At 39.4% G+C, this 25,689-nt stretch overlaps 1 protein-coding gene across 1 annotated transcript in view; it reads right to left on the bottom strand.

The window, feature by feature from the left end:
* sorcs2 (sortilin-related VPS10 domain containing receptor 2) overlaps nucleotides 1–25,689 on the bottom strand; it is a 235,948-nt gene that overhangs the window by 25,150 nt on the left and 185,109 nt on the right. The window contains exons 6-9 of the mRNA XM_028429592.1: nucleotides 18,943–19,007; nucleotides 13,558–13,676; nucleotides 9,264–9,353; nucleotides 1,621–1,800 (exon numbers count right to left, since the gene is read on the bottom strand). Coding sequence (XP_028285393.1) covers nucleotides 1,621–1,800; nucleotides 9,264–9,353; nucleotides 13,558–13,676; nucleotides 18,943–19,007 — 454 coding nt within the window. The remainder of the gene's footprint in view (nucleotides 1–1,620; nucleotides 1,801–9,263; nucleotides 9,354–13,557; nucleotides 13,677–18,942; nucleotides 19,008–25,689) is intronic.

Genomic DNA, 25,689 nt, shown 5'->3' with positions numbered 1-25,689 from the left:
CCTCTGTGGAGGTGTTCCTGGCATGCCTAACTGGGATGAGAGTGAAAGACTGACCCACAAGTCAGGATAGCATATGCCTTCCAGTCTGGGTTTGTCTCTGGATTCCACAAACAGGTTACAACATCAGGCTAGTAAGAAGGGCCTAAGCAACCTAAAGGACCTACTGAGCCATGGACGATAGAATAGATGAAAAGATTTGGATACAATTATTTGTTAGTACTAATCTAGACTGAACCTCTTTGCATAAACTGCTGTTCTTTTGCCATATCTGTCTGCCAGTCCCTTTGATGCAACAGGCCATTTTAATCCTCAGAACGCTTAAACCCACTGGCAGGTTTAAAATGCAAATGTTAAAAAATGTATAATCAACATAATAACAAACTGGAAAAAACAAAGAGAACTTTGTAGTATGCTCCACAGTGTGCAATGCAGGTCTGCACAACCACAATCAATTTTAAAATCAATTCTTAAAAAAAAGAAGAAATCCTCAGCAACTAGTAGCAACAATTGACTTACTTATGAGGCTGTGAAACTGCAAACAAATAAATATCTACGGCAACAAGCTTTTGTTTTTTCCTCAACATTAGGCACATGATTACAGTTTATTTCAATTTCTGTAAATCACAGAAATTCAGCTTTAATTTACATTTTGATTTATGTCTTTTTGACTGTGTTGTACTGTACAAAAACATTGGGCATTTGTGGCAGAGCGGCTGTCCACTTTGCATGAGGTTTGTATTCTTGGCTAAGACACTTAACCTGAAGTTGCACCGTTGGTGTGTGCAGGCTTATGTGTGTAAATATTTCCTTTGAGTACCTTTGACAAGTGAAAAATGAGCCCACACTGAATAAAAATATGGCAGGAGTAAACAAAAACACATACAACTCCTTTAAGTTCTGTGGCTGCTACCAAACCCAACATTGATATTGTTTCTCATGTAATATCTATAATGACTGTTTAGCCACCAGTACAATAAAATCTAGGTATTGTACAAATGACATGCATCATTCCTCTTATCCTAAAAAAGTATTCTTTCTTCTTTACTTCCTGTAAATATCACTAGTTTTTTTTATTATTATTAAAAAAGGACAAAAACCAGCAACAACAAACAACTACAAATAAGAACAAGTACTGTCTGTGTATTAAAAATCCAATTTGCCACACCATTGCACTGTTTGGCAAATTCCTTCGCTACCATGAACACACAGACATACACACACAAATACACTGCATCTGAAACAGCTAGTAAATTATATATCTTATATACTTATATATCTTTACTGGGGAAACCAGTGCTGAAGAAGGGAAGCCATAAAGCATGTTGTTTATATTTTGTCTTGTAATAGGATTTATTGACAATGAGATTAATGAAAAAATAGTATCAGCATTATCCTTTAAGCATGATTAAATGGTCCTTTCACATACACATTCCATTCACATCCACTTAAAAGTGCTTCAGGCAGATTGGCTGTTTTGGAGGTGAGGAGTCCTCAAGGGACACAAAGCCTACATTTGGACTCAGCTGTGCTCACAGAACCAACTAATTACATTCTAGTACAAATTACAAAGTAAATGTTTTCTAGACTGTATGGAGTGTTTTTGCCCAAACCCTGTCTCACCTCCAGGATATCGATGAGGACGTTCTCCTCTGGCTGCTTGGTGCTGCGGACATTTTCCAGTACAATGGAGTAGTAGACGCCCTGAGGGTCTGACTGGTACAGGTTATAAGTGTCTGTCTGGTACCACTCCTGGAGGGCGAGGAAGACCTGGTTCTCATCTGTACTCACGATCTGAACATCCTGGAACAAAGAAGGGAAAAAAGGCATTGTGAGTATTCTCTGAATCACTGGTGTTAGAAATGAGGAAAGTAAAAATGATGACAGAAAGACCTGAGCAAAAAAGGAAAATAAAAACAAAAATGACAGAGGGAGAGGAGTGAAAAAACAGGAAAATGAAACCAAGAAGAGAGAATAGATAAAGCAGTAAGTGTGATTCACATAAGTTTGACAGCAAGCTACTGCAAGCTAGAGAACATAATCCGATAAATACAGAGCTACAGAGACAAAGAAACAAACTGAGGGGAGATAAGGGAACAGTTTACCCATCCAAAAACTGTTTCTGACAGCTTCAAAAACTTGTTAGGTGTTCTTGTCAAAGCTCTTGAGCTTCCAATGCAAATGGATTCATCACTTATGAAAGACTATAAAGACGGCACAAAGAGCGACTCAGCACTTTCTATGTGGTAGTGATTACATTAACATAATATTTGAAGACAAAGCCATCAGAGGGTGGGGGGAAGTGCCCAAGAAGGTGTGTCTCCAATCAGTGACACTCTTCCATCTTGCTCAGAAAAAACACTCAAACTCAATTACCCTTGAGTTTATGGTTGTGGCTCTACGTAAAAGCAATATTAAAGGCTGTGCCCTGATCTTCCTATTTATAAAAGGACTGTTTCTAAGGCACTCAGCAAGGTTTGTAATAATTGGCAGAATTATGTTTGGATAAAGTAAGTTAGTCATGTATGTAAATGATTAGGATGCAACTGGTTGAGTTCTCAATCCAAAAATAAAAATGGTTAAGTTTAACGACTTCACACGAGTTTAACTTTAAGCAGTGCTGACTCATGTTTTTTTTTCTTTGGCTGCTGCACATATAAGGTATGTTGTTGACACTGTTTAGTCATACAAACCTAGTTACATGACTTTTTGTAGCCATATAGAGCAAAGAAGACTTGGTAACATTTGGAAAAATCTAAAAATACTTGGAAGAACTATGTGAGCAAAGCAAGACTTATAGCGCAGTTGTAGCACAGTACATCAAGGTGGCTTCACTTTAACATTTTCAGTAGAGTCTGACTGACTATATAAAGAAACAGTGGCTGACATAGTGACATTGTAACATTGTATTTTTTCGCCCCTCCAAAAATCTTGGCATCAGCCTGAGATATCTAATTTGGAGAGACTGGCGACCTGTCCAGGTGTACTCTGCCTCTCACCCATTGACAGCTGGCAAATGTTCCAGCCCCCTCATGACCCTGTGTAGGATTAAGTGAACTGATAAATGGATCCATGGTCTGGCACAACACCTGAGACTGAAAAGTCTAGATTGTTGAGTTTTTAGAATAGTGGGATAAAATGTCACTTGAACTTCCTCGGCGGTTCTGTAAACAAAGAAGGCAGTACATGAATTTCAAGTCTGTTACTTGAATTGCAGTAAAAACATTCTTTCTGATGAACTATGTGACCCATTCCTTTTTCCACCCTCACCTTATGGATCTATAAGTCTGTAAATGCAAATGGACATTGTAGGCATTACAGTTATTACTCAGGGGGCTATTCATATAATTTACTCAAATAATGTGAGGCTAGGGCGATGGTAACCAGTTCATCAAAGCTTGAACCCTGAAACAACCTCAATTATCCAATCAACATATCAGCCTCTGAAGAGTCAGTCCATATTAGTATAACTTATACGATCATAAAAGGGAAATAGTTATTTGTCATGCTCCTGTACATGAGTACTGTCATTTTTGTATGACACATTACTGTGCGACACTAACTGTGATCGAGAGAATAAATGTGCAGTCATCATAACCACAGCATCTTGTCTGAGTTCAAACAGGCATATTCCACCTCATTTACCTTCCACATTTTCCTCTCTGTCTACTGTTTCTCCTTCTATCCCAGTCCTCCATTAAAGCACTGTGCTGTAGCCGGAGTTTATAGCTGACAGCTCATCTCAGTCTGCTGCGTGGAGCTTGAGGAGGAGTTGGCACTAAGTGTGCCAACTTCAGCCTCAGCTGCCTTTTAACATTCAGAGCCAATCCTCCTCCCACCAGGGTGGCTAAAAACATAATCCTGCACCACAGAGATGTGTGGAGGTGAGGATGTAAATACATGCAGACAACACAAGATCTATGTCCATGTTGTATTTTCATTGTATGTACTTGAATTGATCAGCTTATCCCAACTCATACTCAACTCAACCCAACTCAGAATAAATACACCAGTGATCGGTAAAAAAAAAGAACACAATATTGCAGTAGACTAATTCCACAGTGAATCACATTCATCCATTTGTGCCTACACAATAACACTGGTGCAAACATTGGGATCAATTTCAGGTCAAGTGTCTGGCCCATGGACACATTGGCATGGAGCCTTGTAAAGGTGCCACATGAAACACCTCTGTGTTTAGTGCAGTCATTAATAAATAAAACAAGTTAATAGTTGTGTCTGGCATAAGGGTTATGTAACAAGAAGAAGCAGCCATGGTGAGCTTTTAGAGGAAAAGTTGTGGGCAGCAAGCTGCTTAAGTCGGAGCAGCAAACATAAATGTGTCCTGCTGTGTGGAAAAGCAAGGATGTTGCCAAATCAAACAGTATGACTAGATCACAAAATCATTTCTGTAATGGTATTTGTCAGATATCTAGTTCAGATCTCTTTTTGGATTTACATGAAGGTTTGGATTAAAATATTTACTGTTTCACGTGCCAAAAACATCTGCCTACTTTTCCACCTGTAAACACATCCTAGGCCAGCACCTTATATATGCTGCTTTTGTAATTTATGACATGTAGAAAAGACATGTAAGTGTGCAAAATACCACTAGGCCAGTTTGTCAAGCTAGTGCCGTGAGCAAAGTCCAAAGGGAGCACTAGTTTTTTTCATAGTAACCAAAAGTACCAAAAAGTTCTAAGAAAGTGAAATCAATATTTAATTTTATACACTTTGAATAAAGGTGTTCTACAAGCAGAAACCCCTTCACCACATTTTCTAACATGTGTATGGAGTAGCACTGAAGGACAGAGAAGTACAAATTCTTGAATTTGATCCCAGTCCAGTCCAAACTGGTGCCAAATATGTAGAAGAACCCTGCCAACAAAGACACTGATGCAACACCTGGCAACCTGTATTATCTGGTCCATTGCTGGTGGCATTTGTGTTGCACTTTTTCATTTCACTGTTGCTAAAGGTGCTAAATGTAGCATGATAAGAGTGAGAAAAAAACAAACGTTCATAGGAAATCTCAGCATCTGGCATCAGTTGCTGTATCTGTTGTGAAAATGCCACCTGCTTGGCTTTAAGTGCACTGTCAACATAATCGTGGGTTGAAACAGCAAGACATTTCTAATAGTCTTCCTCTTATTGGTGCTGCATCACTGAGTGTCTTTTGAAAAAACTCTCTCCATCCATCTCTGACAGGGCCATTGGGGCTATAGTCACCCAAAAGACAAGCAGCACTGCTAGGAGGGAAATATCAGTGATCCTGGTTCCTAGAAGAAGCAGAAACCATCTCAACCTTTACTTGACCCAAACTCAGTGCGGTGGTAATAACACCAGACAGAAAGAAATAATCAGACGGTGCTAAGGCTACATTTCCACTTGAATAGAAACCGAAAGGGTGCAGATGCATTCCTTGCACATCCTTAAAAAATGTGACTAGCCTATGTAGGGCAAAAACCACACCACAGGAACGAGTGGAAATAAGGGATGTGATCAGTCAGCTGGAAAGTATACTGTACTGTACACACTAGCAAAAAGCCACAGAGGGGTTTAAACAAGACACTTGTGTCTCTCATTTCAGTTTCTAATGTACTGATACTGCCCAAGGACACTTCAGCATGAGGGCAAGATAAGATGTGGATGTCCACTCACCACCCACTCACCACACTGCCTGGTCCAAATTAAGTAACCTTGCTGTCTATTGTCAATAGTATCGCACATTATGATTTAAAATAATGATCAAGGCAAGTCTGTTTGAATGGGGCAACTCAAGGCTGCAGAATGTACTATAAATGATAATAAAATAGCAAAAGCAAATTAAAAGAATCACATCTCACAGGACAGGACTGGTCCAAACTACACATGGCCTGGCTGCAAATACAGTTTGAAATCTGCTGAAATGATGATTTGCATAAGTTTGTGATCTCCCAAATACTATAGCAACCTGGCTGCTTGGAAGTTTCTAAAAAGACTAAAAAAAATCCTATGCTAATGCTATGTCAACATGCTAAGTATGTAATACTTGTTTGATATAAGGAGCAGACTTTGAAACCCCATCCTTTTCCATTCCTTGACATTCTGAGGCTTGGGTCAGAATGGTGTGATGGGATGTTTTGCTCAAAATCTGATGCCAGCTTTCCCCTGGCAGTCAGCTGTGACATAATAGTCTCTTCAGTGAGTTCACCCCCTCTCAGCAGTATTGAGCTCATTTCCTTTCACACTCTAACAGATCCCATTAATCACATTAAAATCCTCATCACGCCCCTTGGACATTAGTGAATTCAGCAAGGAGGTCTTTGATACAGTTGGCCCACACATTTCAGCTTTCAGAAAGGCTTCACTGCTTTCAGCAGCCATTCAGCTTTTTTAAACATACCTCTTAAAGATAAAATACACTTAGGAATTAAAGGCAGACCTTCAGTTTGCCTTCTTGTCATAGCCATCAATACAGGATGATATAAATATTATGTCTCAGACAGTCATGTCCTCTGACCACCTTGTTGAGTGCTTTAGAAATTTTTCAATATTCTGCTTATTGATCAGACTATAAGCAACGGGAAGAGCTGAGGGCCATACAGAGAGATCTGAAGGCGAAGACCAGAGAGGCCAAAGAGAACTACAGGAGGAAGCTGGAGTGGAAACTCTAGCACAACAACATGAGGGAGGTCTGATGTGGCATGAGGACCATCACAGGTTGTGTGGAAAGGGCCAATGAAATAAACTTGTTCTTTAACAGATTTGATACTGTACTGCTTGAAAACCTGCAGGTTAGGTTAGGTTTAAAACTATTCATTATTATTGTTATTGCTGAGACGTTGAGGCTGAGGTGTTTTAAAATGGTTGAATACTATTTTTTTCCCTCTTCTTCAGCTTGTTAATGTTGCAGCTAGGTCATAGATATAATGGCTTGATCATGTTCAAATCAAGTCACATTATCTGTCAATTATTTCAGTAACAGAATTATGAGGTCCTTAAATATTTGTGTGAAGAAAATTATGGTTTAAAAAATCTCATTATTTCAGGTACTGCCGCTATATGTCAGTGGGTATCACGGTTGAAGATGTGTAGATTTTGATAAATTCAATATTTAGTTCAGTGATTACAAGGCAAGAGAATCACCAAACCTGCTAAGCTGTAGCAGTGAAAAAATATCAGTGAGCTGGTTTAAATATATAAATATATCACACAGGACCAGGCCAATACCCAATAATTAAGGGCTCAGTTGGGGCCTGTAAAACATTATTGTGGAATATCTTGTAACATTTTTAGCAGTGGAATTGAGATTAATGTTTCACACAAAAGATAATCTTCTAAACCCACTTGCTGTATATTCATTCCGAATGACCTGCTGCCCAAAAACCTATGTGCTCAAATTGCTGTTTTTTGGCTAATGAACACACTGGAAGCGATATCATATCATAGGTAGCCATGATGAACCTGATGATCTTTACTATCCTGACAGTGAAGTGCTTCTCCGTTTCAGTTGTAAATTTGACCTATCTAGTACACAGGAACTGAGTGTACACTTTAGTCGTATAATCTCAGAAAATGGTGATTACATTCTGAGCGGTAGACAGAGAGGGTAGCAGAAGAGCAAAGGGACAATTATTACCTGTGATTTCACAGTCCAACAAGCTGTATGCATGTGTTTGTGCATATGTGTGTGTGTGTGTGTGTGTGTGTGTGCGTGCGTGTGTGTGCGTGCGTGTGGTTAATCCATAACTCAGGTCAGGTCTCACAGGACAGAACCAAACTGCTTTCTCTGATGGCCTCTGCATTTTTCATCCTGCAGCCTTTCAATTATTCACAGTGGAAAAACATGGAAATACTCCCCCTCCCTCTACCCCCACCTCCACACACACACTTTCTCCAAATCTCTCTCTCTTTCTCTCTCTCCCCTTCTCTGTGTCCCTCCCCCGATGGCCCACCCCATGTTGCTCGACCTAAAAGCTTCGTAAAGTGTGACCTATCTGCTCACCCAAGTAAGAGGACACATGTAGAGAGAGAGGAGACAAGAGGGAGTGCAACTAGGGCATACTTAACCAAACATGCACGCAGGCATTAACCGATTCATCCACCAGCTTCTAACTAACACACCTAAACACACTGATCTCTACTTGTTTGAAATAAGGCAGCCGTGTGTGTTTGTGAGTGTAGTTCAATCCCTTTCACCTTCCTTAAGGATCACTGAGTACTGTTGCTGAGCTAGGGAAACAATTGAGGCATAAGATCCCTCTAAGTGGAAGGCTGGAGTCAAACATGAGTAATTCTGTAAGTTCTTCAGTGTCTGGATGTGTGTGTGTGCGTGGAGCTCACTGCGGCCCTCTCTGACAGAGCGTCAATAGCAGTGATTGTCTTAAAGGTTCTCTTCTCAGTTTAAGCCTGAAAAATACATGAGATACTTTCCCTTGGCACCACATTTAATCAGCACAGTTCAATAACACTCTGGCTGGTGTCACACCAAAAAGGCCCCCTGTGCTGCTTCAGTTGACAGGAAAGGTTCCTGTCCTGCCTTGTATTGAAGTGGCGCTCATTTATCGTCTTTGCCCATGTCATTGACACGAGATGTGACTGGATCGATGTTTCATGCTGAATATTTTATGAACATGATCGTGTATCAGGCCTGCAGCAGGATTTATTTGAGTGCAGGCACTTGACACTAACAAAGGATTTGGCAATAGTAGTAAGAGATGTTTAAAAACACAGGTTTGAATCCCTAAGGAAAGGAAAAAGCCAGTGGTATTTTCAATTGCATCATGTAGAAAAGGTTGCAAACATAGAAAAGAGCAACAAAAAACAGCATGCAAAAACATTCTAAGCAGACAACTAAAAGATAATTGTCCCTCATAGGCACCAAACTTATGTTTCTTTGCTGCAGTATTTGATTCAACCATCACCTCCAACTATCAAATATTTGACCTCCTGTCAATGTAAAGTCTTTACTGCCACACCTATTACACACCTCAATGTAAGACGGGATGATTTCTGTAAAGAATTGCCTTGCTGAGAGACTACTGATAGAGTTTTTGGTTTAAAAGGAGTGATGAAAGAGGGTGGGATAGAGGTGTTTGACATTTATGGAGCTGTAAAGCTGGGCGTTATCAGCATAAAAATGAAAGTGTATCCAATAATGAGTGAGAATAGTGCCAAGAAGGAGAAATGAAGGGTTCTCAACACTGATCTCTGAGGATCTGCAGGTACGTTATTCACTGCAACCAACATCTGCAGTAGAAAAAGTAAATAAAGTGTTGCTTTACCTTTGGCAAGGAGTATTTGGGGAACTTCATCTGAACAAACTCATTGCGCCGGTACGACACATAGTGCTTGGTGCGATTGCCTGTGGTGACCTGTGGTGAGAAGAAGAAAAAATGAACATGAAGTACTGCTTTTGGCAACACTATCCAAACTCCATCATTTCTGCAATCATTGGAAAAGCAATGAAAAGTATGAGAAAGTAAGAGCTGATTATTACACTTTCAAGTGGAGAAATAAAACACACAATATGGACAATGAAACACCAACAGCTAAGTTGAAGAGGTTATGTTTGAAAGGTTTAATTTAAATAACTTCCACCAGAATAAGACAAAGTACTCCGGCAGTGTGCAGCTGACTGAAGGCAGAGGTGCACAGTTCACCATCTGTTGTTGGTTACTCACCCTGTGCTGAAAGGTAAACGCAAAGAAACTCCCTTGCACTGCACAGACCTCGGCGCCAACTCACAAACAGATAAAGGGCTGAATCACGCTGCCGTCCTGCTGTGAGCGAGCAGCCCATCAGAAAGCTCACAAGGAGCTGAACCAGAATACCAACAGCTGAAACTACATTTTAGCAGAGGAATCTCAGTGAAAGAGACAACACTGGTGACTGACAGACGCTTGAACAGGAGCTGAACATGTCATATCCCAAGTGATGGGCTCCGATGCCGGCACACTACTTTCTGAATCACACTCCCTGTTTTTTTTCCCTCAGGTGAGCAATGCTAGAACTTTTAGAGCCGCTTTCAAAACTCAGATGGAGCACTCTGTAGTCAGTGCTTCTATTTTGAGCCTCTGTGTCCTTCACTCAGATATCTGAGCCTGTGTCATCATAGTTCAAATTGAGCTGTGATTATCACCGTCGCCTGTGATTGAAAGCAGCAGACGAGCGCAGCTTTTTTTTGAACAGTGATGAAAAGGCGATGAAACAATGAAAGCCATTTTTTAAAATGAGAGCTTGCTCCTGACGGAAACGCTATCAAGTCTGTTTTTCAAATGGAATCACATTTCTAAAGAAAGGAGAGTAAAGTGAGGAGATGATGTGTGTGTGTGTGGGCCACTGCTGGCGCTGCATTTTCAGCTCTGACTCTGCATATTTCTAATATCAGATAAGCACCCCAAAGACCAGGCTACAACACTGCCCAGCCTGTGTAAATATACCAGCCTCCATAAGTATGTTAACAGAGGGAGGTGTGATATTTCTGCCACCTTGGATAGCATGAAATAAAGACTTCTTGCTATTTATATGATTTCAATAGTGTAATGTTTGATGGCAAAGTTTAGCATTTCCTTTGCTTTCCAGGTCTTTCAGGCAGCTGATGTCAGCTGGTGTTAAAATGCTCCACAAGGGTCATGGCCAGTCTTAGACCTTACAGTTTCTGTCACTGATAAAAGCTTTGGTTTGCTCCTGCATGTTTCTTTGATGAGGTGAAAAGGTCTGGGACATGGCCCTGTCCTCCATCTCTTTGGAAAAGGCTCATCTTTGTCTCATTTATCCATAAAACATTAACTTTGCCCCAGATCCACACTGGCTTGTCCTATCAAATTCTAGCTGCAGTTTAAGCTGTGTAATACTGCTGCTCTATTAACTGTAATAACGACACTTTTACACCTCAGCTGACTTTACATCTCCAAGGGTTTCTCTGTCATTGACGGTGTTGTTGTCTTCAGATAAAAAGTTTTGACAGTTTACTCTTCTTAAAGGTAGGGTAGGAGATTTTGAAAACTCAGTGAGAGTCAGCCATATTTCAAAAGTAAACACACGCCCCTTTCTCTCGGCGTGCAACCCGAAGCCACGCCTCCCAATCACATGGACGCGCATTACCTGAAGACGAGCTGCGGTCTGTGACTTCGGCCATAATGCACGTACCTCTCTGGTGCGCGCAGAGCAGGAAGAGAGTGACAACCAGCCAATAATCTGTGCAGGGTCCACCCAGACGATTGGCTGATGTTTTTTGAGCGTTTTATAGCTTCCACAGATGATTAATATTCTTCGTTTTAATGCGAAACTGCCTAACTAATTGGTTGCTATCGGATTGTAAAGTAAGTGTACACTAATTTAACAAAAAGTGCATCAGAATGAAATGTCCTACCCTACCTTTAATGTTTTTATATCTTGGGTTATGTCACCATACTTCCTCAAAAGATGTCTCGATTAAAAAGGAGGCTACACAACCTGCTGGGCTTTGGACCATCACTTTCTTCTGAAATCGATCAGCTTCCACAAAATCCACTTTTAATATATTTGGATTGACTCTCTTCTTAGGTTTTGTAGGTAAGCAAATAATAACACACTAATGGAACTGGCTGTCAGGGTGCATCTTGGGTAAAGCAGGCACTGAGATTCAATGCGAAAGAAGACACTTTTTACAACTTCCAAATCACCATATGAGGAGTTATTCTGGAGGAGTTTGAGCTCATTAACAAGAAGAAAACGTACTTGTACTCAGTGTAATTAATTTAGTCATTGCTGTCTCACAATTAAAAAGTGCCGGATTGCTGGCTGAATAAATGTGCATTTTTGAGCACAATGATTGGCAGTAAATAATGCTTGTGGAGTGGTTTCACACTATTTTATGTGACACATTTAGACCAGTTAAATAGCACTACAAAATGGTAAATACACTATGTAGTGGACTGTAGATTGAGTTATTATGAATATAGTTCATGTTTTAAGGAGAATATGCACTATACATACTCAGTAAAATAGAATACATGATCAATACATTGATTTTGTTTTCTACCTGTTGGAGCTATTTGTTGGAACGAGGTGTCTGTATGTGGAACATCTTGTGTGTGTTTGCTGTTTTTTGTGCCTTTACTTTGCCCCTACCAACCTTCACATACCTGTAACTATGCAGGCTTGCAAAAATATGTTGATGTAAGTGATTACTTTACGTTCTACAGCCGGATTTTGGTACATACTGAGATGATGATGAATGAATCAGCTTTCCCCCATTAGAAAATAAATCTTTCTCTGTCCGTGTGTTTGTCCTTAAATCTGACAACGGTGAGTTAGTAACACTGTGAGGATTATCCCTGAGGGTTAATGGACCCATCTATTGTTGCCTAATGAGGTTTTAATTCTTCTCACAGACACTCGCGCATGCATACCCACATATTCATATACATGCACACATGTATTAGGACACACAAATACCCCCACAAGATATAACTATTCTATCCAACTGTAGAGATGCTGCTCTGCTATAGCAGCTCATGTATATTTTCCTGTTATCACATGCAAATGGGATTCAGCTATTGGCCTCTGCAGTATACAGTACTGTACTGCATGGCAAGTCAATTATAGACAAGGCCAGATTAATTCTGCACACTGTCCCAAATAGCAGTTCTTTTCCATTTCAGGCAGACAGTGCTGTATGTTATCTGCGCAGCCAGAGTTTATCAGTAAGAAAGACAGGAGCGCTGCAGCCTCAGCTGAGAGAGCAAACAACTGAATAGATACACTGACAGATACAACACACACACACAAATGCTGAGTGATAATAAATAACAGGGGAGAAGCAGGTGTGAGAAAGACTTCATTAAAGGTGTGGTTTAACTGTATTCATTCGGTAATAGCTGTATTTCAGGGCATTAGTGTAATTAACACAAAGCTGAAAAGATAGGGAGGTGCAATTGTCTGCTTGGCCTTACACTGCTGTATAAAGTGAAATCAGACTGCTTTAACTTACACAATAAAAAGAAAGTGCTGCTCCTGCAGTGCTCATAGAGACTCTGGGACAATGGCAAATTTCCATTTCAACTGTTTTGGGTCTGTTTTTAAGCTGTTCTTTTATTCTTTCACATTTAAAGGTTCATAAACGCAATAGGTGAGCTCTGTCATGCTCTGTTAACTTGCATGGTTAATTAGGGCACTTGGAGGGACTGAACCATATTTGATGACCTGCAACAAGAGACATTAAGTGTAGCTGTTTACGGACATGCTCCAGAGCTCAGAGAGAGGTGTGCTCAAGACATCAATATAGGGAAAAGCTTGCATATGTGTATCATTTCTGCAATCAATTCCTAGTAGGTATCTGCATGACTACCTGTAGACTTTAGATAGATTGTCTATGCAGTGGTCCAAACCCTATACATTTTCTAGACCAAAAACAGAAGATATCCATACAAATCCTGAAGTCCTTAAAGACCTTGTAATCCAGCACAAATATGATGTAGTATGGACCTATCAATCACCACCATTTAAAGAGCAGGACTTTTAGAAGCCTAGATGGAGCTGAGAGTGATGTATCCTGACAGAAGTATGTATCTGCCCTCTGATGACAATGTTTACCTTAACAAATATGTAGTCATCCTGCACCAGCAGGGAGTTGTGATCGATCTTCCCAAGGAACTGGGCTGTCACCATTTTGTCCGAGCAGTTTTGGATGAGACAGGTAACATACAGGTAACCTGCAGTGACACAAAGGAACAGTGGAGTTGTTACTGCCTAGAAAACCAAAGGAAAATATAGATAAGATAAGATATATTCAAATGGAACATCAAGAAAAACAGGGTTTAGGAAGACAAGAAATGTTTTTTTTTTCACTTTTTCACAAGTGTATAGACCAACACCTAACCACAAAACAGCAGAAGCAGCAGAGAGAAAGAAAGCTTATAAGAGTAAAACTAGGCGAAGAGAAAAATTGAGACATCATTTTCCAAACTCCATAAGATATGACAGCTTCCCCATAGACATATAGCTGTTCCAGCATCCAAATGGCCAGGAGGGATTATCCTTTAGAGAGACACGTAGAGAGGTTAGCGCATGTTGAAAAGCTCACCCTGCTATTGAATTCCAACCAGCAGCTGCATCAGCAACATTGACTGCTGAAATTCAGCCGTTACTCTCCTCCCAGAGGTGACAAGCTGGCAATAGAGAAAATGCTCTCGCACACATAAGTGTGTGAGGTGAGGTCGGCGTCAGGTTAGCAGAGACCAAACCCACATCTCAGTATGAAAATGACAAACATTGATCAAACTAACTACATGCAGATAGGACTGTGATTTAAAGAATGGATAAACTAGCCCTCTTAGCTTAGGACACAAATGTAATATTTTGTAAAATATTATATAGAAACTGGACATTCTAAACCATGGGTGGTGTTACAGGAAAGATGTCACTTTTGGTCCATCTGTTCATTGAGGGAAAAATATTGGGTCTAGTAAATTCCAAGGAAATCTGCCCCTTGTAATTCAACATTTCTTTCAGGAGGACAATTCGCTGAAGACAGAGGACAGATCAGGAAGTCACAAAAATTAAACTGCAGACATTAAACCTGTGCTGAGTCAAAACATATAATTCAAATGATTATAGTTGATACTTTAGGTGTATCTATATCCAACAGTGAAAAGTTTGAGGGTTAAACAACATAGATATCACAAAAAGGAGAAACCTATTTGAAAACGAAGCAGAGAAACAGCAACAGAATGTGCTGCAGGTGCTCAAAAGAACATTTTAAGTCACTGTTATGATTTTATTGCTTTGCAAAAGTCTGTCTTTTTCACCTTGTCATACATAGTTATTTATTTGTAAATGATTTTTGTTCATTAAGCCTAATTATATTGACCATAACTGTATTTATAAAAGCAACAAAATGTAAAAACATCTAAGGCAGTGAATAATTTCTCCAGGCACTATATTTTATCAATGAAATAAAAGCACAGAAAATATAATTAATAATAATAATAATATAATTATAACTTCAAAATACAAACTGAGTGGATTCCCTTCATCGGTACTGTACTTTTTTCTTCCTGTGCTTTGTCTGCTCTAACACATAGACTAGCTCATTTACTGAGAAGCCCAGATGCTTAATCAAAGCAGCATACGTTTGGAGAACTCATTAAAAAACTATTAGATTGGGCTAAGTGTCCAATTCCAGCTTGTGGCACAGACACTTCTTCATGCCACTTGCTGTCCTCACTCACCTGCAACACACTGAGCTCACATATTTCTCCTGCACCTGTGCGACTGTGGTGGTACAACAAGGAAAACGGGAAGGAGTCTGACTGAATAAATAAACATTATTCTGACTGCATGATGTCCATCATTTAAATATCTATACCACAGAGACTAGAGGAGTCTTTGTATACACATGTCTCAGCCATCTCCCTAAAGGCCTGTGTACTAGCATGCATGTGTGTATCAGTGCATGAACAAGGTAAAGTCAGGCTTTACTGCGCATCAATCTCCCTAATGACACACACACAGACACACTGTCAGGCCCCTTGCGCACACTGCTCATCCATCAATCGACCACCACCCTCCTTTCCACTCTTGGACAACAGGCCTCCAACACAGCACAGGTACAGTTCCACGTCTCCAACTCCTCCTTTGTAGCATGCCACCGTTTAACCTTGGCCATGCAATGTGTGACAGGGTGGGAATGGCGGGGCACAGGGTGAACAGATTGGTTTAGCATGCCTGATCGCTCCAGCCACCCTCGACTATCTATCTATCTGGAAGCAAAAAGAGGAAAAGGAGGAGGCGGTGAGGGGACCATGTGTCGGTGCCTATCCCCAGGAAGAGCACTTGTGCTTGGGCAGCTAGCCCAAACACACAGCCTCTCCTCTTCTTTTGCCCTCCACAAACACAGGCAGCCTTGTTCGGGCCGACAGATTTCACAATGCAGAAAGCATCTATCTGTGTGCCTCCTCAAGAGGCTGGACTTTTAGGAGGTGTTTGTATTCCAGAGGGAAGGTTTATGTAGAAATATAAAAACATATCCTTCATTTTGCCCTTTAGTCTCTGTCACTGTCTGCTCAGGTTTATTTCAAGATGGGGGATTATAGGTTGGAGGACCCAGAGGAGGTGAAGTCCAGTTACCATTAGGATTCTTAACACACACATTCACCAAATATACACTTCTATTACCTTTTGCCCTTGGTGGGGAGTTAAGTACAAACCTGCCTGTCACTCAGCTGATATGATAATCCAGATTTGTTGCTGTTGCCCTGGGGCACACCCTGACTCCCTTCCTTAATTTACCCACAGAGCCGTCGCAACACGGTAGGCAAACCAGGCAATTGCCTAGGGCCCCGAGCATGAAAGGGGCCCTAAGACGGACGGTCAGTTAGCCCCACCATTCAACTACACCTGTTTTGGCCCAGCGCATTGACACATTCAGACTCCCCCCTCGCCACGCCCCCACGGGGTCCTGTGACAGCGCTGCTGGAAGCAGAGAGGAGCGGCACGTTCAAAATAAAGGAGGAAGCACACACACTGCAGGCTGCAAGGGAAGACGGCAAAAGAAAGAAAGAAGAAGAAAGAAGAGGCGAAACGGGAGAGAGGTAAGAGTCTATGACACAGTTGAGCCTCATCTTACTCCACCACTGTTTGTCTTTTTTCACATTGTATCAAAACACTTTTAGAGACGCAGCGCCACACATCACTACAGCCTCCTTCATACTGCAGCCTGAATGTTCACTGTGAGTCGCTCTGCGTACAAACGTCTGCTAAATGAGTTACAAACGTCAAAATAATGACGTGATATAAAACGTAAATGTATATAAAAACGTAAATGAAGCTGTAAAGTAGCTTGTTAGCTCATGCAGCAACAGTGTGTAGCTGCTATGCTAATGCTACTTTAGCTTGTTTTGTATATATTTAGTAAATTTAGTGTTTATTAATGCTCAGGTGTTTCTCTGTAAATGACAAGCTAGTTAATTATTGTCATATAGTTGTGTTATTTTATGGCTTTTTTAAATTATGTTTTTCATCAGGTGCTGTGCTTAAACAGATGAAAGTATGTGCATTATGAATAATCTGGATTATTTACAGTGTTAATTATCAGGCTGATCATTATGGTCTTATACCACACAGGTCATGTGGAGCCCTGTGAGGAAACTCCAGAGGACGTCCCAGCAGCAGTCCAACACCTAAGAGCCTCCACTCCTTCCTCTACTCCTCCAGCACCTGACTTGGTAACAAAGGAAGGTTCCAAGGTGTCCAGTTCTCACTGATGATCCTGCACTATGGACAAACTTAATAATAACAATACTAGTCATCATATCTTGTGTTGTCAGTGGTGGAGGAAGTACTGATGTTTAGTACTTAAGTGAAAGTACAATTACCCAGCAAATATATACTCAAGTAAAAGTAGATGTGCTACATCAATGATCCTACTTAACCAAAGTCTTAAGTACTTACTTTTAATTTCCAAGAGTTTAAATTGAGGCAACTGAACTCAAGGATTGTTTTTTTAACTTGGGGGATACATAAAAAATACATGAAAAATTACTTAAGTACAGTAACAAAGTACAACTACTTAGTTACTTTCCACCACTGTGGACAGTCTTCAGAGAGTACATATTTCTATGATATATTTTGATTGTGTTGTACAGGTTTTTTTTGTTTCCTTAAGATAATATTTTCTTGTGTGTTCACACATTATTTAAATAAAAAGGTTTCTTATATAATCATCACTGTAAATGTCTTTGTGTTTGGGGTGGCATTTCTATAGAATCTTGTAGCCCGTAGGGCCCCACAAAAAATACTACCTGCTCAGCCAGAGCCAGGTCAAACTTACATCTCCTCTATTACTAGCAGTTACACTGTAGGTCGCCTTGATGGTGAGAGCATGTCACATTTATCCACCTCAGCAAGTCCATTTATCTCAGTTTATAATGAGAGAAGCTTAATTATTATTGTATCAGAAAATTTTTGTTATTAATGACACCTATGGCCATTAAGTGCACTACATGCAGCATCCTTTTGCTTAATGCACTCAGATTCTGTGTTTTGATTAAACATAAAGAAACCAGCAACAAATCCAAACAGGAGAGGAAGTGGTTAAAAAATATTACTAGCAAAATAGCTAGTATAATATTTATTCGGGTAATATGCTGCTTGTGCTACATTAGCAGGAAAATAAGCGAGTTGTAGCCACACTGTGTAAATCAACTATGCAATGTTAGGCAAGAGTGTTGCAAAGGTCAGGCCAGCTAATTTTCAGGCTAAATAAGGTTATTCATTCAGTATTTTGGTACATTAGGTAATGAGGAGGATGTCTGTGTGATTAGGCAGGCTATTGCCACTGAAGCAAGGTTCTCAGGAGCAAATATAATTTCAACAGACTACAGCACACAGTTTGTTACAGGCAAGTGAGGCTGTCAGGGAAGATCATCCATTAAAGTGGTTTGTTGACACACAGACAAGAAAAATTAACCAACACAGAATAAATCACAAAGTATTTAAAATGTCAAAGGTAATTAATGACCTTAGTTAGAATGTATATGAAATACATTGGCTTCACTTGTAGATTACTCAAAAAGTCAGATTATCTATTTATTATCTATTTATTCAAAAACAAAAAGATGAATATTTGGTTTAATGTGAATGCTCATTAAAACAGTTCTGTTTCTTTATCCCTATTTGGCTTTACTGGACATGTTTTAAAGTATGAATCCCTGTTTAATTTGTGCTTTAGTGTGTGTCTGAGAGTGATGTTCTTCACAGTCATCTAGATGACAGTTGCTGGGTGTAAAATACAAATTAATGTGGCAAAATTCTGACAAATTCTAGACAGAACAAGACTATCTAGCAAAATTGGATGTTTTTTTAAAAAAATAAAGTTTTAAAATGTCTAAAAATCTCCTGCAAAACTGCACCAATAAATCTACAACCTAATTATGAGCAAATAAAATGGCATAAAAATTTTGGTTGTCTATACTTCACCTCCACTTGCATCCTGCATTTCCATGTGCACCAGATCAGGGTCCACATCCACACCAGACACAGACCTGAAACACAAAAGAGAGTTTCATTATTAAAACGCTTTTCACACAGCAAAAACAACAACTTATAGTTAAGAAACACGGATACTATATGCACCTCAGATCTCTGTTCAATGCAACAGAAATGTAAGCAGACGTGTGGTGATATACAACATTCAGATCTGTTCCACATTTGTAACAACAGCAGGGCCTCAGTGACACCAATTTTAAGAGTAATATAGGCAGGAGGAATCCTGTCTTTTATTAAAAGGGACGCACAGTCACAGCATGAGTATACTTCAGCTATCCTTTGGTCCTCAGTAAATATGCACAGCTCAGCTCTTCCTAAAAAATGCACTCACAGTGTGAACTAAGCCGAGCCAAGCCTAGCTTACATTAAAGACTCCACACCTCTGTTCACCTGCACTTTGTGCCATTCAGTGAGCAGTAAACTATGCAGTTCATCTGATTAGAACTGTGTATCGCAGTCTGTGAAATTTCCCCTGCCCAGTAATGATAGAGTGGAGATTTAAAACCTTGTTACTTTTCCTATAAAGAGACTTTACGAGCAATTAGCAAGCCAAGGAGGGATGGGGAGGCCAGGGAGGAATAGAGTTATGAGTAGAGGATCAATCTAGAGAAAGAGGAGGAGCTCAGACATGATGGTTCAGACTTCTGAAGGGTCAGTCAGCTCAGTGATCTGTGAAAGCCAATATGTTTTCTACACATATAATACCCATAAAAATGTGTTAGATCCACTTTGTATTAGTATTTTATGGCTTTCATTTTCAAGCTAAAACAAACTTAGGTGACCTCAATAAATATTTTATGATCATAGTTCTCAGTGTCATGATCCGATTGCTAAAAAAAATTGAATTAATAGTACAAATGTACAGTAACTGTTCTCAAGGTAATAGACTGTAGCAACTGTTTAAATGTTAAACCTGACAAATGATCAATATGGTAAAGGTGATGTGACATTGATCAATATGAAGGCAACAGAAAGTGATATAATATATTGAGTGGCACCTTGTGACAATAAAACTAAGGTGTCTTGAATAAAATCCCTGTGCCATGTGGCTCATTAGAAAGGAAACAGAGAGCAGACAGATGAAACATCAGATGTAGCCTGACCCACATTCATTTTTCTGGAATTTAAATATTCTAATGTTGATTCTATATAAATAGCATGATCATTTTCATAGCTAATAAGGACAAAAATGTGTTTGTGTTATACCACAAAGAAAAACACTGCTTACTGTTGTCGAGTATTACGGAGCAAATGCATAAACAGCACAAGAGTTTAACACCTTCTAAATAAGTTTACATAGAGTCTCTGATGGTTTTTTAAATTTAAGCACAAACGTCCATTCTTCTCCTTGGAAACAGCATGTGTGAAAAAGTAAATGCCAATGGAAAGGTCGCACTGAAAGTGTGGTTGAAGAAAAAAAGTGAACTTATTAGGCACCTTGCTGCCTGTTTCTTGTCTGTTATCTATTAGTCCACTCAGACACGACAGGTCCTGTGTGACTCTTTAAGCGTCCTTGATCAAGACTTTGAACCTTCGCATTCTCACTCAGTGCAGGTGACTCCTGCATAGAAAGTGCCAGCTGCATGCTTGAAATGCAAATATGATTGAAGGTGAAGGCACGCTCTGCTCGGGCAATACATCATTTATTCATTCCACTAACGCTTTGGTCCAGGCAGACCTTCATCACAATCAAAGTGTGTGGGATTTGATTTCCTTGGGTCAGGGCTGTGAAAGCAGGCGGATTAAGAGGGCAGAGCTGGAAGGAATGACAGACATTACTGATAGAGAGATAGGGGAGCTTGATAAATAAAGAACATAAGAGGAGGAGGAAGAGCAAACGGCCTGTAAAAACATCCTCTTTGTGTGGGGATTCATCCCAGCTCCGGTTTCACTGCCATTCCATTATGTTTTTATCCGCATTTCATTTTTTTATCACCAATTCTCAAACGTTTGCTTTTGTTGTCAGAGAGGCCAGTTCAATTTCCCAAAAAAATGCTGTTTCTTTCATTCAGGATGACAAACTCAAACTTTACAGCCCGGGATCACAAAAACAAGGTCCAGTGGAACACATTTGGCGGGACCACCCTGACGGCAGATTGCTTTTAATGCAATGGTTTTTATATGCGCTGACAGCAGGGCTCCTTCTCTCTTGTTGCTTTTATGACCGTTAGGCCAAAGGCAAGGCAACAAAACCAGACCCAAAAACTAGCTTTATCCTCTGCCCACACACACATTAACAACACATTTATGCACAGTCACATGCACACATCTTTGCAACCTCACCATATATAAGCAGGTTGGAAATGCCTGAGTCAAATAAAATACAGCTGTGTGTGGCTGAATTTAAATATATACAATATATTGATGAAGATTCTCAGTCATCCAGGTCATCATACGTAGAGAAGATTGAAACAAGACACCTTGTTTGGACTTGTACAAGTCTGGACTACAAGTCCAGATTGTTTCAATCTTCTCTACGTATATACAGTATATTTTTAATATTTTCATGTAGTGTTGGTTATTTGCACCACAAAGGCACAACAACAACTAAGGCCTTTAAAGATGTAGATGAAGTAATTTTTAACTCTTGTTGAGCTCTGTAAACTATTGGAAACCTGTGGACCCCACCTCTCACCACAATGCCGAGGGAGGAGGCTATAGCCCCCCAGGATCGAGGGGGTGAAGTGGCTGCCCTGAAGACACACGTCATATTTTTGTTGTCACTGTATGTCACTTGCATGGAAAAGCAAATAAGTGTATATGCTGTAATATTCAGCTGCTTCTCTACTTTATTATAAGTCCAGGCTCCACATTCTGATCTACAGTTTGTAACTTTACTCTGAAGTAGGAAGCACTTAAGACTGTTTATCTTCCTCTCTTGCCCTCCCTCTGTGTCCCCCTCCCACTCTCATTTTTTACAGCGTGCAGAGGGGATGATTTGTGCGTCAGAGCCGGGGGTATAAATCAGAGCCGCCTGGGCACGCGAGCCAGCTCATTTACTATTGCTGGAGAGAGGAAACAAACTAACAGCAGCTTGCGAAGCCTTCTTGACCTTCAAAATATGGGAAAAGAGTGCAGTCAATTATATTATTTATTTAAATGCTTTTGAACTGCAATGATGTATACAGGAAGGAGAAAGGATTGAAGTATGATAGAAACGTTGGTAAGAAAACAGAAAGAAAGACTTATGGATGGACAGATAAAGGAAAGAATGAGGATTTGAAACTCTCAGGCTGTGAAATATTACATGTGATGGGAAAAGCCATATATTTATATTACTTTTGGTGTAGGTACTTCTGCCACTGGAGCCACAAAACCATCAAAAAAATTAATCTATAAAAAGGTTCTGCTACATAAACTCTGGCACTTACGACCGAAACCCAATTGAAATTACCAATTAAACCCAAAATTGGAGCAGACTATCTGTATGATACATATTTTACTGATATAGTCATGACTGGGATATAGATCCTGTAAATCTTTTTCAACTTCTAAACAGGTGTTACCTGTTACCTGTCGGTTTGAATGTTTGTAGCATCCACAAACCAATTTTTAACATGACTGTTGTTTGGACAACCTGTTAAGTTTGAGCGCATTTTAACTTCAGCTCTAATCAACAGTAGTGAAAAAATCATTTTCCCCCAAGATTTTAACCCTTTAATCACCAATTTTATAAGGGGTGGTGCTGAAAATTGAACAAAAAAACACAAAATGGCTCATTTTTAATAGAAAAGGTGAATGTGGACTGGATTCTTTTGAACCTTTATTACAGTCTTGGTCATGTCAAACATCAGTAAAAAAATGGACTTTATTGCATTATTAGGTTTTGCACAGCACTGGATTTTCTTTTTTTCTCCCATTTTGTCCCATAGACTTACATTATAAACACACTTTTTTTGACTGCACAGCCATGGCACTAAATAATCATGCATTCTTGATTGTTGGTGGTTTACCCTGTTGGTAGGAGGTAACATTTGTGATTTTTACAGTTAACAACTTAATTACCATATTAACCCTTTACCTGCAGGCCTGTGCTCATGTAGTGTAGTTTCTGGCTTGTATATGGAGTTATAGGGAGTATTTTAGCACATAATTGTGTGTCTACACACTGTGTGTGTATGTTAGAGAGGAAGAGAGCCATTTGCACACTGTCAGGAAAGGAAAGTCAGGAAAATAAAGTTACTAAGTAAGTGAAGTGTACCTAATTCAGACGTACAACGGCGATGCATAAGCATGTAAAATGAAAACATCCAGGAGTTCTGGCGTCTGAAGTTGTGGATGGGTAAAATAGCTGTTTTTTTTTTTTTTTTAGCTTTCGGAAAACACGTCCTCCAGTAGAGTGACTTTACTTTTAGGTTAGTGTCTCAGTTGAGATCACTGAATTAGTCTAAGTGAAGTCTAAGTGCCCCTTTTCCATGGTGTGTTGCGCTCCACACGACCATACGTACATGTGCATGTTACTAAATAGACACCATAGATAGATAACTTGATAACATAATAAATAATCATTGACTAACCAAATCTAATCTACAGTTTAGTCCCCTACTAAAATTAGTATTAAAAGTAGTTTAGTAAAGTAAAGTAAAGTAAATTTGTTGCAGCCCTACAAGTAAGTTTGATGCTGAGAGGTTCAGACTAAACAAAACAAAAACACTAGTGGACTTGCATGCATCCTCCTGGTCATTTAATGGTGACAAGAGCAGCAAGCAGCATGAAGAGAGGATTCACATGTGCATGAGTGAAGGATTCACTTGTGAACGAATGAAGGATTCGCTTGTGAACAAGTGACGGATCTACTTGTGCAGCCTTCACAGCTTCACAGCCTGGCCCTTCATAGAGCCAGGCTGCACAATCATTTCCAGAGATTGTGCACAAGACTATGAAGACTCTGTGGTTGTGTGTACTCACAGACAACAAGATCAGTGTGCAAATGGCTCTCTTCCTCTCTAACATACACACACAGTGTGTAGACACACAATTATGTGCTAAAATACTCCCTATAACTCCATATACAAGCCAGAAACTACACTACATGAGCACAGGCCTGCAGGTAAAGGGTTAATATGGTAATTAAGTTGTTAACTGTAAAAATCACAAATTTTACCTCCTACCAACAGGGTAAACCACCAACAATCAAGAATGCATGATTATGTAGTGCCATGGCTGTGCAGTCAAAAAAAGTGTGTTTATAATGTAAGTCTATGGGACAAAATGGGAGAAAAAAAGAAAATCCAGTGCTGTGCAAAAACTAATAATGCAATAAAGTCAATTTTTTTACTGATGTTTGACATGACCAAGACTGTAATAAAGGTTCAAAAGAATCCAGTCCACATTCACCTTTTCTATTAAAAATGAGCCATATTGTGTGTTTTTTTTTCAATTTTCAGCACCACCCCTTATAAAATTGGTGATTAAAGGGTTAAAATCCTTGGGGAAAATGATTTTTTCACTACTGTTGATTAGAACTGAAGTTAATTAAAAGGTCTATGCAAAAAAATTTCAAAAAAATATTTATCTAATATATTTTTAAAACCGTTAAAGTTAGGGGACGTTTTTGTCCCCGAACAACACATTAGGGAGAAAAAAAGAAAATCCAGTGCTGTGCAAAAACTAATAATGCAATAAAGTCAATTTTTTTACTGATGTTTGACATGACCAAGACTGTAATAAAGGTTCAAAAGAATCCAGTCCACATTCACCTTTTCTATTAAAAATGAGCCATATTGTGTGTTTTTTTTCAATTTTCAGCACCACCCCTTATAAAATTGGTGATTAAAGGGTTAAAATCCTTGGGGAAAATGATTTTTTCACTACTGTTGATTAGAACTGAAGTTAATTAAAAGGTCTATGCAAAAAAATTTCAAAAAAATATTTATCTAATATATTTTTAAAACCGTTAAAGTTAGGGGACGTTTTTGTCCCCGAACAACACATTAGGGAGAAAAAAAGAAAATCCAGTGCTGTGCAAAAACTAATAATGCAATAAAGTCAATTTTTTTACTGATGTTTGACATGACCAAGACTGTAATAAAGGTTAAAAAGAATCCAGTCCACATTCACCTTTTCTATTAAAAATGAGCCATTTTGTGTTTTTTTTTTTTCAATTTTCAGCACCACCCCTTATAAAATTGGTGATTAAAGGGTTAAAATCCTGGGGGAAAATGATTTTTTCACTACTGTTGATTAGAACTGAAGTTAATTAAAAGGTCTATGCAAAAAAATTTCAAAAAAATATTTATCTAATATATTTTTAAAACCGTTAAAGTTAGGGGACGTTTTTGTCCCCGAACAACACATTAGGGTAGTGTTTGCGAACAATGCATGAGGGTTAAATCAACTTAGAAAAGTTGGGAGGAAGCTGCTGTTTACTTTCAGTTACAGTAGACGGTATTATTTGTCTGATGACATGTTGTTGCCTTTTCTGCTCCCTCCCCACACACAATGGACATGAGGAGATTCCTAACAAAGACACGGAGAGTTAGAGTTGTTTTCAGCATTAACCCATATTGTAATAAGGCCAGATTAGCCCCTGTTAGCCTGCTAGCTTAAGCCTCGCCTAGCCAGTGCACAGCCACCTGCTCCTATTCTTATCAGCAAGAATAAAACACATGTGATGGACCGTCAGGACACAGTGGGGCATTAGTTGAATCTGTCTCTGAAATAGTCATTAAGTGTTTA

This window comes from Parambassis ranga, chromosome 18, assembly GCF_900634625.1.
Source record: "Parambassis ranga chromosome 18, fParRan2.1, whole genome shotgun sequence".
NCBI lineage: Eukaryota > Metazoa > Chordata > Actinopteri > Ambassidae > Parambassis > Parambassis ranga.
This window is presented reverse-complemented; position numbering and strand designations above follow the sequence as displayed.